Source organism: Drosophila sechellia, chromosome 2R (genome assembly GCF_004382195.2).
Source record: "Drosophila sechellia strain sech25 chromosome 2R, ASM438219v1, whole genome shotgun sequence".
Classification (NCBI taxonomy): Eukaryota; Metazoa; Arthropoda; class Insecta; order Diptera; family Drosophilidae; genus Drosophila; species Drosophila sechellia.
In genome coordinates, this window is record NC_045950.1 from 6,544,245 (window position 1) to 6,556,710 (window position 12,466).

General features: G+C 43.4%; 1 protein-coding gene across 11 annotated transcripts in view; it reads right to left on the bottom strand.

Annotated features, from left to right (window-relative positions):
* Nucleotides 1–12,466, bottom strand: part of LOC6608495 (potassium channel subfamily T member 2) — a 100,237-nt gene that overhangs the window by 8,922 nt on the left and 78,849 nt on the right. For 10 of the 11 annotated variants that reach the window (XM_032716701.1, XM_032716695.1, XM_032716692.1 and 7 more), the window contains 14 exons: nt 8,850–8,929; nt 8,298–8,397; nt 8,034–8,232; nt 7,897–7,971; nt 7,757–7,840; nt 7,601–7,695; nt 7,353–7,536; nt 5,546–5,809; nt 5,297–5,475; nt 5,018–5,158; nt 3,922–4,071; nt 3,555–3,820; nt 724–1,035; nt 400–550 (listed from right to left, as the gene is read on the bottom strand). In XM_032716701.1, coding sequence (XP_032572592.1) covers nt 400–550; nt 724–1,035; nt 3,555–3,820; nt 3,922–4,071; nt 5,018–5,158; nt 5,297–5,475; nt 5,546–5,809; nt 7,353–7,536; nt 7,601–7,695; nt 7,757–7,840; nt 7,897–7,971; nt 8,034–8,232; nt 8,298–8,397; nt 8,850–8,929 — 2,280 coding nt within the window. Of the gene's footprint in view, nt 1–399; nt 551–723; nt 1,036–2,293; nt 2,594–3,554; nt 3,821–3,921; nt 4,072–5,017; nt 5,159–5,296; nt 5,476–5,545; nt 5,810–7,352; nt 7,537–7,600; nt 7,696–7,756; nt 7,841–7,896; nt 7,972–8,033; nt 8,233–8,297; nt 8,398–8,849; nt 8,930–12,466 lie in introns of all 11 variants that reach the window. The other variant, XM_032716702.1, reaches the window with a different exon arrangement.

The window sequence follows — 12,466 nt, forward strand, 5'->3', positions numbered from 1 at the left end:
GGCGATGTTTCGATTGTTGTTTAGTTTGATGTGTTCAAAGAACTTAAGGAATGGGGCGGGTGTCTAGTGCTTAAGTACAACATATACAATTTACATTCAGTCGGATCTCGCAGTCCTCAACGATCCACTTCTTTTGTACAATAATATACTTAGATCGATTCGGATTGCTGAGAGCAGACTAGCATGGTCTATGTACACAGATTCATGTCAGAGGTTAGTTTCTTGTGGAAAACAGAGTAGCTAAGAAATATAGTTAGTGATACACATACGTAGTACAATCTGTTTGGGGGTCTAGATCTATATTGATAGAGACACTACACTGGGAAAGGTGGATACGGTGCCTCGGAATAGTGACAAAAAGGGGAGTGTGAAGGGTTTGATTAGAGGGGAGATACTTACGCAATCTTCTCGGATGGCGAACGCCAGGGCATCTCGTCGTCGATCTCATCATCACTCTCGTCCCCCTCTTCGCCATCGTCGTTGCCGGCAATGCTGAATGAGGAGGAGGTGAACATGTCGGGCACAGGCAGGATCGAGGGACGTCTACTACCTGAAAATGGGAGTGATGTAGTTTTTCTAAATAGATACGTCATATTTCTGGGGCAACTAAGAAATTATACTTTCCAATCAACGCTGTTAAAACTGGGTTTGGCAACGGAAGGAATAATTCGAATAGATCTTATCCCAAGTAGTTGTAAGACTGGATTTCCTCTTTAAACTTACCCCTCCGCTGGTTGAGCACATCTGGGCTGAGCAGGTTGGGATTGTTGGCAAAGGGCACATCCAGGTGATTGCCCGTGGTGGTCAGTGTGGCCGGGGTGATACTGAGCGAGGTGCCCATGCTGTGGGCACTGCCCAAGCCGAGGCCGCCTCCACCACATCCACCCGATCCGCCCGCCATGCTGGGAGATCCCATCGTCTGGGGCGGTGGCGGCAGGGTCGTTGTGGTTATCGTTGCCGCCGTCTGGGTCACCGTCGTGTCCTTGAGGTTCTGCCTAGAGTCCGAGATTATCACAGCCGTCGGATTTTCGCTAGCTAAATTGGGGCAAAGCAGAAAGTGCAATTAGTCCCGGTCAACTTGACGATCAATATCCATTCTAATTACAACTACTTAGGCGCTTGCTATACAGGATAAAATGTCCACTAATTTCAGCTGAGCGACAAAAATGTGACAGAGAAAAGGGCAAAAAGGCAAGTGGAGCGGGTTCATTGGGGGGAGATTCTACAAGACAAACCTGGGAAAACAACTCGTTAAAAGTCCTCGACAAGCTTGCACTGGCTGGGAAACTTTCGGCAAAGTGATTAAGGTGCAACTTGGCCAAAATGTTGTCTTTCCCCTTCTGCCAACAGTTTTTGGTTACTTAATTACAGGGGCGGCTGTGGGAAAGGGGTGAGCTACGATGACGGGTCTAATTTGAACGCACAATAAGCTAGACTATTTCTATGCAGCTAATTTACACGAATTGTTGCGTGAGGTGTACATATTATTTACAGCTAGTTCTACACATCCAAAGCTCATGCACACACACACACAAATAACATGGCAAACAGAACGAAGTGCAAAGACAGGCGGAAGAAGAAAATGACGGGCGGAAGTTGAAAAAGTGATGTTTGAGCAAAGACAACTACGAAACGTGAAGAAGAAGCCATGTAAAAAATGAAGCAAACAACAGAAATAGTTTTGCGTAGTGGCAAAAGGAGAAAACAGGAAAAAGTGCGAGGCCAGCGTGGGTGTGGTCATTAGGGTGGACCTTTATTTAAAATTCGTTATTTCGACTATCGGTTTTTCAACAAATAATATTTACAATTACCGCGTGTAAATTACAGTTAAGCTTGAATATTAGATAGATAGATATACGTTAAACACGATTTCTTATGCGGTGCATCTTGCACGTTTTAATGGTCCACCCTAGTGTTCATGTATGGGTTTTTTATTTGACTGGTGTATGTGGGAGGAAGGAATGCAGAAATGGGCTTGGATGGCGCCGGATGTGTGCTTTGACATGGGTAGCGAAGAATGTAACATGGGGTGGGGTTTAAAGGCAGCTCAAGCTCCAAAATCGAGACAGCAAGAGAAAAACTGCGAAAGATATATGTGGCTTGGATGTGGGGACGCTGAATCGGTTTTCGGTGAGTGATAGAGTTAGGCAAAGAACGTGAACGAAATATTTGTGATTTGCTTCATTTTTTTGGTAGTATCTTTTCTTTTTGGATTCCAAAGATGCGGGTTTTGCTTGACTTGCGGGCTTTTTACTTTCGTTTGGGGTTTCGTTAGTTCTGGTGTCACACTCACGCACAAATAGTGATGCAAACTCGCCACTGTCAGGTGTTTGCATTGGTGGATGCGGTTGCGGATACGGATACGGTTGCAAGTGGGTGGTGCCGGTGGTGCCACCACCACTATCGTAACTGGGACTGTGGGGCACACGCACACAAACAGACGGCACTGGTGGTGGTGCGGCTGCGGCGGTTGAGGTTGCATTTATTGTTGCTGTTGTTGTTGATGCTGATAGTAATGTTGATGATGTGAAGGTGGTGCTAATTGTTGTTGTTGTTGCTTGTACTGTTGTTGTTATTGTTGTTGTTGGGTTGGCTGTTGTCATAGTCGATGATGTAGTTTATTGTTATTGTTGTACTTAGACGACATTCACACATAACATAAAAGGATAAAACGACGGTTTATGTGGTCTACATAGTGGAAACTCTCCCCAGCCCCTTTTCCGGTTTTCCAATTAGATCAAATTTACATTGATTCTTTCTTATTCTTAAATTCCAAGCCAGTCTCATTAAATTTGATCGAGAGCGGAAACAGAAATTGGGCCTAAGCTCTTTTCTAACGGTATATCAGTTTGAGTGGCGAGTGTTTGTTAATCTAGTGTTGTGATTGAGTGTGTGTGTGTGTTGGGTTTTAGACATAATCTATCCTAAAACAATAAAATCCTATGGGTCATTGTATATGAAACTAAGTTTAATGTAAAGGACATTGCCTCTAGGACCTAAAAGCGTGTTCTGTTTCAGTTCTGAAAAGTTGCATTGGTTTTCATACATATTTCGTAAAAGAAAATTAAGCACTTAAGTAACTTCCTCGTGGGAATAAGTTAATTAACAAAGTGGAACCCATACAAAATGATTAAGGTGGAAAGTTTCACAAACTTAAAAAAGAGAAAACGAATTCGGGCAAGGCGAATATTATGATTAACGTTAATTTGAGACAGCCTCGCTCACAAACACACACTTAAAGCGTTTTCTTTTCATTCAGACAAACCAAACAAACTGAAAAGTCGAGGAAAACGACAAAGAAAACTTTTAACTCAGCCTCAGAAATAAGGATTATTGGATAAATGTAAGAAGGGTAGAGAAAGAGAGAGAGGTAGAGCAAGAACTGGTTGCTAAATAAGGAAGCTCACAATTCATATATATCATATTTATGTTTGTATGTAAATGGATATACATAGTAGTTTGTTCATTCATTCGCTTGAATTTTAAATGATTGAACCTCAAACACACACACACACACACTCGCACAATTGGGTCTAAAGAAAGGGTCTACCCACCAGTTGCAGCAGTGGGGTGGTGGGAGGCGGATGAGGAGGCACCACCTCCGCCCCCTGTCCCGCCCCCCTCCTTGGCAGCTGCCGTGGGGTCCGATGTTTGATTTTGATTAACGACAAATGCGGAATTCTCTTCCTTGGTGATGCTCATGTAATAGCACGTGTCATCCTTTTTCATAATGTGCCTGGGTCCGGGATTCAATAGAATGGTTTCCTCGTAGAATTCCGGCAGCTCCGCCGGTCGCACGCCCACCAGGGCCACTCCATATCTGCGGAAGTGGGATTGTATGGAATGGTCACGGTTTAACAAGAATTCCGCCTGTGAATGGGATTTCGGGGATTCCCAAACCGATGGCGTCGGAGTACTCACTTGCGATGCGAATGGAAGCTGGCGTAGGTGAAGCTCTTGCCCTCGTACTCGCCAAAGAATCGACTGTCGCCCAGGACGATGTGGTAGATCTCGTTTCCGGAACACTTGCCGTAGAGGCGGTGCCATTCCTCTGGACTCTGCTGGCCCTCCCTGCGGATTGTTGGAAACACATATGTACTTGTAGGGATTTATCTTGGCGTAGGCTCATGTGAAATGCATGAGTCATGGCTCAGTTGGTGCCCCAATTAGCATTCGCTGACATCTGATTAACCCGCCGTTTCATGCCACGCGACCACAGCTCACGGAAACTAAAACTGAAAGCCGCATTTAATTGGAGGTCCCGCAAACCGCCTTCACCTCAACTTGCCACCTGCGCTCTGCTAATTTTCACACTTGCCGATGGCGAGTAAGGTTTTTGGTTTTTCTTTGGCGTGTCACAAAGCGCTTTTAATTAAAACTGGAATTTTAAATTGAATTTCTGTCATGTAAGTGCGGAAGATAAAAGCTAGCAAACCCGTCCGTTTGTTTGCGGTGAACTCATTAATTTTTAATGTATTTTCCAGCTATTCAACGTTTATCTGTAAAGCTAAATTAACATGTCTGCTGGGTAAGTAAGAATATCAAACTTTTGATACTCTCTACATAACTTATAAACATTTTTTTAATATGCATAACTCTCAACCATGTCTCAAAGAATTATTATTAAGAATCTATCTTAATGCGAATTCAATTGGCCCCTTCCTTATTTATGTTTTCCTTATTTAGCTTTTCTGTTGAACGCCCGACTACTCCTGGAATTTACAGGGAAAACTTTCAATAAGCAAAAAGTAAGCTCGGAATCATGGCCTAACCAACCAGCTTATGCACTTAACCCCCCCAACCGCGGGTAGACTAAATTAGCTAGCACACAAAAAAATATATATACTAAATATGTACATAAGGGCCTGAGGAAAAACGTCTGAATGAGCAATCAAGCGACTGTGGCCTGGCCACCGACTCCGCCGGTGACGTGACGCATCCAAGCGAGCCGATGACGCACGGCGGATAGAGAATTTTTTGCATGTCCTGCCAGCTGGACAACCATGCGTATACGTACTGTCCGCGGGATGTGTGGAGCAGCAGGGTGACCAGTGTGCTGGCGCCGGGACAGGTGCAGTTGTTGGCCAGTAGGGCGTACTTGAACTCGTCCTCGCAGACCACGTGCTCCGCGAACTTCACATGCAGCTTGTGCTCAGGTCTGCGTGAAGCGGAAATGCGAAATGGAAATTCCGCAGGATGTGCGATTGGTTGCGTCGCATTTGGCATTTGCAAATGTCAAAAGAAAATTCGAATTAATCGGGAACGTAACGGGCCATCTCCTGCATTGCTAACTCACCTGAATATCTGCACATACTGCGGTACATTCGGTGCGAAGTCCTTGACGGCCCAGGAGCGTAGAATCGTATGCTCATCGGCGGCCGTTTTGTCTGCATAATTTCTGGCCGCCAGGATAAAGCACGCCTCCGCCTCGTTCATCCTGGCGCGCGCCAAGTCGCCATCCTTCAGACAGGATCCCTGCAAAGGCGTGGGTGTTCCTCGGCCAGTTAGTAGTGTAAGCCTAATCCGGATTATGGAGGACATGTACCTGAATGTAGATGACGCGCTGCGCCCAAATGGGCACCTGCAGGATCATCCGCATCGTCGTGTCCAGCTCCATTGGACTCAGCAGCACCACATAGAAGTCCTGCAGAAGCGGATGGGCATAGAACTCGTTGAGGAAGTCCATTATGGTGTCCGCATGCAGGGTGGTGGAGCACACCACCACGTGCTTTTCGCTTTGGGCGCGATGTGAACTGTAGCTGCCGCCCAGCTTTTGGCGCTCCATCCACGTGAAAGCCAGCTGCTCAAACTGTGCGGATAGGAGTAATTTATTAGCCAACTACATCATTAATCCCATCGAGAAAATATCATCTTTTAAACGTTTGACGTTGACATTAAGCTCTTTAAGTTTACGCTTTCTCTCTTTCAGGCTTGCACTAAATTAATGACCCTGTAATACGTCTTTATGTCCACTTTAACACCAACATGTAATAGAAACGTCTTATCACTTACTTCATAAAAGGCTAAGTTTATAGTTGATACCGCTTAATCCTTTTACCTCATATAAAACTGGTCGGTTAACAGTCAGGGCCATTAAAAAAACTTTAGTTTCAGGGGGAAGCACTTATAAAAATATTTTGATGTGCAGTTTCGCAAACGTTATTGCGACCTCGCTACTTGGTGGCAATGATAAGAGGGTGGACCTTAAAAGATAGGTTTTGATGTCTAAAATTTGTATATATAACTATTTGTATGAGTTTCCACTTGATAAGTTTGAATTAATATTTTTCTTCAGAATATTTTTACAAATAAAACTAGTATTCTATCGTGCAGTGTTTATGGAAAGCCTCTTTCGGGACAATTGTGTTACTGGGATTGAATAAGTTCAATTAAATTTGAGTGTCAGCACCTTTCCTGGACTTTTGCAACATTTTGACCAAAAACGCTTGAAACTTGTTGTTTTTATTATGGGGCGGGTCCCAGAAAGTCATAAATTCTGCAACATATTGACATGCACTTCGAACTTTTAGTGCTGGCTGAATAAAACCCCATTCCACAACCAAAACTGTTTCAGAAAAAAGGTAGAAAAACTGTTTTGATGGATGCTCTTGTTGTTTGCCGTTCGGCCAAAAGACCAATGGCCAGTCGTTTTTGTATACACTTTCAATTGACTTATGTCGATGCTATATAGGACTATCTGACTATCTATTTACTTGAGATCTGCAATTCAGTTATTATATAAATATTTTAAAACTCTCTCTCATAAATTGTTGATTCCTTGATACTATACTTTTCGGTTTGGTTTTAAGATCATTATTCAAAAAAAGATCCACATTCCATGTTTTTCTTCACTTTCTTCTGGAAATTAGTAAATTATATTTTATTTACTTTGCCATCTATCTTAAAATGTCCTAAAGGGTGTTCGGTTACAGTACTCGCACTTTTAGAGTCCATCCCATCTCACATTTCTCGGTGGAATCTGTACTCCTACTGCTTCTTGCTTGTTTGGCGTTTGTTTTTGTTGATAAAACAATTGTTTGCAAATTGTTGAACATGGCAGTCAGTCAGTGTGGCCTTCGGAAAGACAGTACGCCATTGGGATGGGATCACTGATAGGAAGGCAGCCGGGCGCATGGTGAGCAATTTCCATCGACAGCATACCCCTATTTATTAATATCGATTGATGACCAAAGTCGCCCACCCCCACAAAGATGCAGATGATGAATGGGGATAAGGTTTGTGCAGGCTTATGGAGCATAAATATTTGATGTGGCTTTTTTGCCCAGCAGTAAGATGGCTTTTAAACGGAACTACTCCTATTTGGCTTGGGTAATGCCCAAGATTGGACTCACCTGCGTGGGCAACACAATGAGGGCGACACAAATCATGATGACCATATAGAGCTGCGAGGGCCAAATGTCCGGCACAAAGTCGCCGTATCCCACTGTGGAGAAGGTCACAACCACATAGTATGTGCTCTGAAAGAGATTCAAATGTCGATGGCCAGCGCGCTGAAAGTGCTGGATACCACAAACGCTGGGGATAAATAAAAGATGCTTGTATTGAGGGATGATTTCAGGCGAAGTTGGTATCCTATTACCTCGTGAAGACCAAACACAGCAGTGTGGCTGATAGAATGGTCAATTGCTGGGAGAGGGCTGACTGGGACTTTTGCATGGCGCGATGGAGGTCATTCTATTGGTTATAGGACATTAGATAAACTTCACATTAGGATAAAGACGACGTTTCTACTTACAAACATGTTCTCCAGCGATCGCTTGGCCAGCCAGCAATTGAGGAAAATGGGAATGAATAAATTTCTTAGCGGGGGATGGACAATCTGAAAGGATCAACACCGCTAAACAGCCTGTACCAAGGATTCAAAATCGAACCTACCGTAAGTGCAAAGGGTATTGTCGTTACTAATTCTAGTATAAAGTGAAAGGAGAGTATCTGCTGCCAGATGTTGCCCTGGAATGGTTCGATTAGTTTGACCGACTTTGTGATATCAAGTTTATGGCGTGGTGGTATACCTTATAGCCTAGATATGTGAGAACCAAGGATTGCGTTAGCGACACCATGGCTAGAAGGAGCTGCAGGACCCAGAGCACTGTTGGCCGATTCACCCAGAGTATTGCGTCCCAGTTGATGATGGGGTTCTCCTGGAACTCCTCCTCCGTCAGTTTGGCCGAGATGATGAACTCCGTCTTATTGCCCACTTCGCAGCCATAGCTATGGGTGGGCATTGTGGATATATTTTAATCACCGGTCAGTTGCATCTGCGGCACGGGACTTACCATGTTATAAATGTTGGATTTTTATCCAATATCACACGTATTATGTAGAGAACACACGACAGTAACTTAAGGAATAAATCGGCGATTCGTATGCGCAGGCCTAATGTTTTTGGAAAGGGGAATAGCAAATGCGTTAGAATTTGGGTCAGTTGAGTGAATTACACCGTCTACGAAAGTTCGTCGAGTGGGTTGCTCCCTGCGGCCCCGAACAAGCAAATTCCCCCACAATCGAGACCTGTTTACCTGTTCAATTATTTTCTCTCCAAATCAATATTTACTTAAGATTATCGAATCCGCCTTTGTAATGTCATTCGTTAGTCCGTCCGTCTGTCCGTCGGTCTGTCTGTGTGGCTGTGTGTATGTGTGTCTGTGGGTGGGTTTGTGCGGTTGTCAGTGTGCTGGCGTTTGTATCCCGGCAGGATACACCGTACATCCGTTTCCCGTCCAGCCCGCCACTAATCAAATTCAATTAAATACTGCCTTGTTGATTGTTGTAATTAAGTCGAATGTTTTGGTTAATTCATAGGCAATACTTGGCCGGTGATTACTTACTTGAACGCTGATTCTTAATGAAATAGAGTTGCAGTCTTTCTTTGAATGTGTTTTCGTTCACATAGTACTCCACACGAACTCTGCAAAGAAACGAGCAGAACGCAGCGCACTGATGATTGAGCTTCTAAATTGAATTGTCGAACAAAGCCTTTGCAAGGACCCTTGTTCGCCATCACGCCCTTATCCCCGCCAATCGAATTCCCCCATCTCTGTGGCGCCACTCGCTGCACTTGACAATTGATGCGCTTACTTATCACATTAGGCGACGCAGCTGGCTGCACACTTCCCGATACCTTATTACTTTACACTTGGAAAAATGTATAGGTATAAAAAAGAATTCATGAAAATAAATTCAGATATGATTCTTGAATAGTACGGAACTCACATTAGGCAATCAAATACGATCCAGCTTAATAATACGTTAAGTTAAAAATACTGCCTCTTGAAAATAGCGATTAACAACATCAAATCGCTAAGTTAATGCATTTTTAGTGACTTAAATAAATAAACATTTTCTACTGTGCATGGATAGTTAGTGCGTGCAGTTAAGTATCTTGAAAGCACCGAAGGTATGGGGTGGAACAAGAACAAGGAAAAGCTGGTACTGAGCACATGGCTGCCGTGCACACACGTGACTGCCATGTCCGCCCTTTGTCTCCCCATCGCTCAAGGACGAATGGCGTCTGCACGGCGTTTTCGAACGGGAAAATGCGCCGTGAATGGGTTTCCATCAGTGACTAGTTGTGCCTGGGGCGTAGGAATATGTTTTAATGAATTAGATCAAAGGAGATTCCCTTTTCTTTGCACACTTATACGAGTATATAACATCCGTCCTTTGGCTACAGGGCACGCCTCTTGCGACTCCTTCAGTTTGCGTTTGAACTTCTTTATAGCTTTATGTTTGATAACCCTTGACTGCAGCTGCAGTACTGCTGGTTTAAGTGAACAAACGAGTCTAACCACTCCGGCGCACATGGCGTATGAGTAACAAAATGTGGAACTTAAGCTCTCCCACAATTTCGGGTGGCGCCATGTATTTTTTTATGCGCTGCCCCAGTTTTTCATTTGGCGTCCCATAGTCTGAATACTCAAGCTAGCCGCATCCTAAGAGTTGAGCAAACACTTTTGCCGGATCTTTGTGCACTTGGCTGCACGGAGACATTGGCCGCACATTTGAAATCCACTTTGGGTTCAAGTAATTAAAAGAGTAGCTTGAGCCGGGGCACAAAGGAAACCTAGGAAAGATTCAATTAACTGGTTGCCACCTTCTTGGCCTTTGTTTTGGCAGCTCTCTGTCGCAGCTCATTTGGGAAGATTTCGGTGAATATTCATGGTTCATGGGGGTTAATGCACCGGAGCCGGTTAGGCAACTGTAAGAATAGTTCAAGTCGTCAAGAGGCTCCCGGCAGCAGAGTTGGCGCCGAAACGGCACCTTGGGGGCCATTCCAAGGACCTAGGACGATGACTGCGAGTGCGTGGCGAAATTAACGAGCTTGGCCCAAACCACCATCCGAGGCCATCCAAGCACATGCAAACATACTTACACTAGCAAATGACCAATCAGTTATGACCCGGCCAGAAGCGCCAACGTGCCACTGCATACAATCAACTCTGACCTGCCCCCGAAGGATATTTCGCACTTTTGTGCGGTTTGTGGCGGCGGGTTCATTCCTCCCTAGCTGCTTTTCCGGCCATTGAACGCGGCACCATCGTTGGGCAACTGGCCATAAGTTTTGGCCAAGAAGGGGTCACCAATCACTTGTCACTTGCTAGCCATTTTCACACGCTTTAAGTCTTTAGAGGCGCCCATGGAACTGTGCATATTTCCAATGGACTTCGCATTTCATTTATCCAAGCTGAAGCGTAATCAAAACTAAAATCTATTTGCATAAAGTTTGATTGCCAATATTTCCATAAACAAAAATAATTGCGAAAATTCAGAGTGCTGGTGGAAATTTAACTTTAAAGGTAAAACCTGCGGCTTGGCCACGGAAATTGAAAAACGACAAACGTGTCGAGTGGGAAAATCGCGGATTATTTAAATCGATGTCGTAAACTAAATAAACGCAGTTGTTAAGAGGTTTACTGAAGTCATTGCTTATTTATGGGCCACTCAAATTAAGTGCACGGTTGGAAATACTTTACCAACTATTCGAAATCCTCTTACTTTTTATTTTCATATATTTTAATTTTTTTGAAACAAACTATCCAGTAAATCCAGCCAAATGACCTTATGACTTAATTACTTTACTTTTGCATATATTTCAGGTTTGAAAAGTAATAAGTATCAGTATGGATTAATGAAATTTTTATTTGCTTTACATATATTCTGCAAAACTAAAAACGCAAGTTCCATTTTTTTGTGAATTTCGCTGTCTAGGATTTCAACAGATATGCTTTTTGACTAACATGTTGGCAAGTTTTAATAATACCATTTATTTGTTTGCATATCTTTTGGGTGAACTTTTTAGCATAGAATAATTGGTTTTATACCCGCAGGATCCCACATTTTTCCTATGTGAGTTTTGTGGCAGAGCCCGCAAAGTTTAGAACTTTTAAAGTATACCCCAACTGTGGCTGAAAATGATTCCTTTCCATAGCTCATCCAGGTTTTCATGGACCTGAGTGGGGAGCACTACCTGGGCTAAGTTGAGCAGGGGACAAATTGCACGTTAATGTGTTTTTGTTGTGCCATCATTTGATTATCCGGAGATATTGAGTTTAAAGCTAGCTAAAATGGGCGAATGGGCAGCCCGCGGCTTGATGTGCTTAGATTGTTTTACCTTTATTGATTTTTGATTGGCGCTTTTTAAAGAAAATGTGATTTAATTCGTGTGCGTGGGGGGCTCGGGTTTCTGTGTTCGTGCCGAGATTTGATTACAACTCCTTGAAGAAATTGCGTCAGAACGAAGGAAGGACGGCGATGGCGAAATGGCAAAGCCAAGCAAATCAAAGACCACAAAGGAGACCTGCGAGAAAGCCTAGCACAACAGCTTTTTTGGGCCTGGCCAACACAAAGGATTGGCGGACAAAGGACACCATTCAAGCCCATGCGTGGTTTCAGGTAGCTACAAATTGCATCCTTTTGAGGGATCAAACGCGACTCTGCTGTTTTTGTTTGTCCTCGGCTCCAGCATGTTTATTGCTGGCCTGATGAGCCACTTCTATATCTCTGCTGAAGTCCATTAGAGAAACGCTGCATTGATTGCTTCTCGTAAAAGCTAAGAGCTCTTAGCCAGGGATATACACTTGTTTATATGTTTGCTGATGACAGCTTACTGAGGGCGGAATTCCTGAAATTCCTCAAGATGAGAATGCATTTTGCTCGACAAGCTTCCGGCACTAATTTGTCATTTAAAATGCAATGTTGTCTTTTGTTTGCTTAAATATTTATATGGAAATTCTTCTGCAGAAATTTTGCTTCTCAAATTGCAAAATAATTCCTTGCTTAACTATAGTAATGCGAGCTCACTGTAAATATTAAATATATTAATGTTGTATTTTTTTAAATTCACTATTGTGTTTATTATTTGGATTGGTTAGGCCACACGTAAAGCTGGCTACGTTTATGCACTAATTAAAGATAATGAGAAAGACACGAGATTTCGTTCCTATTT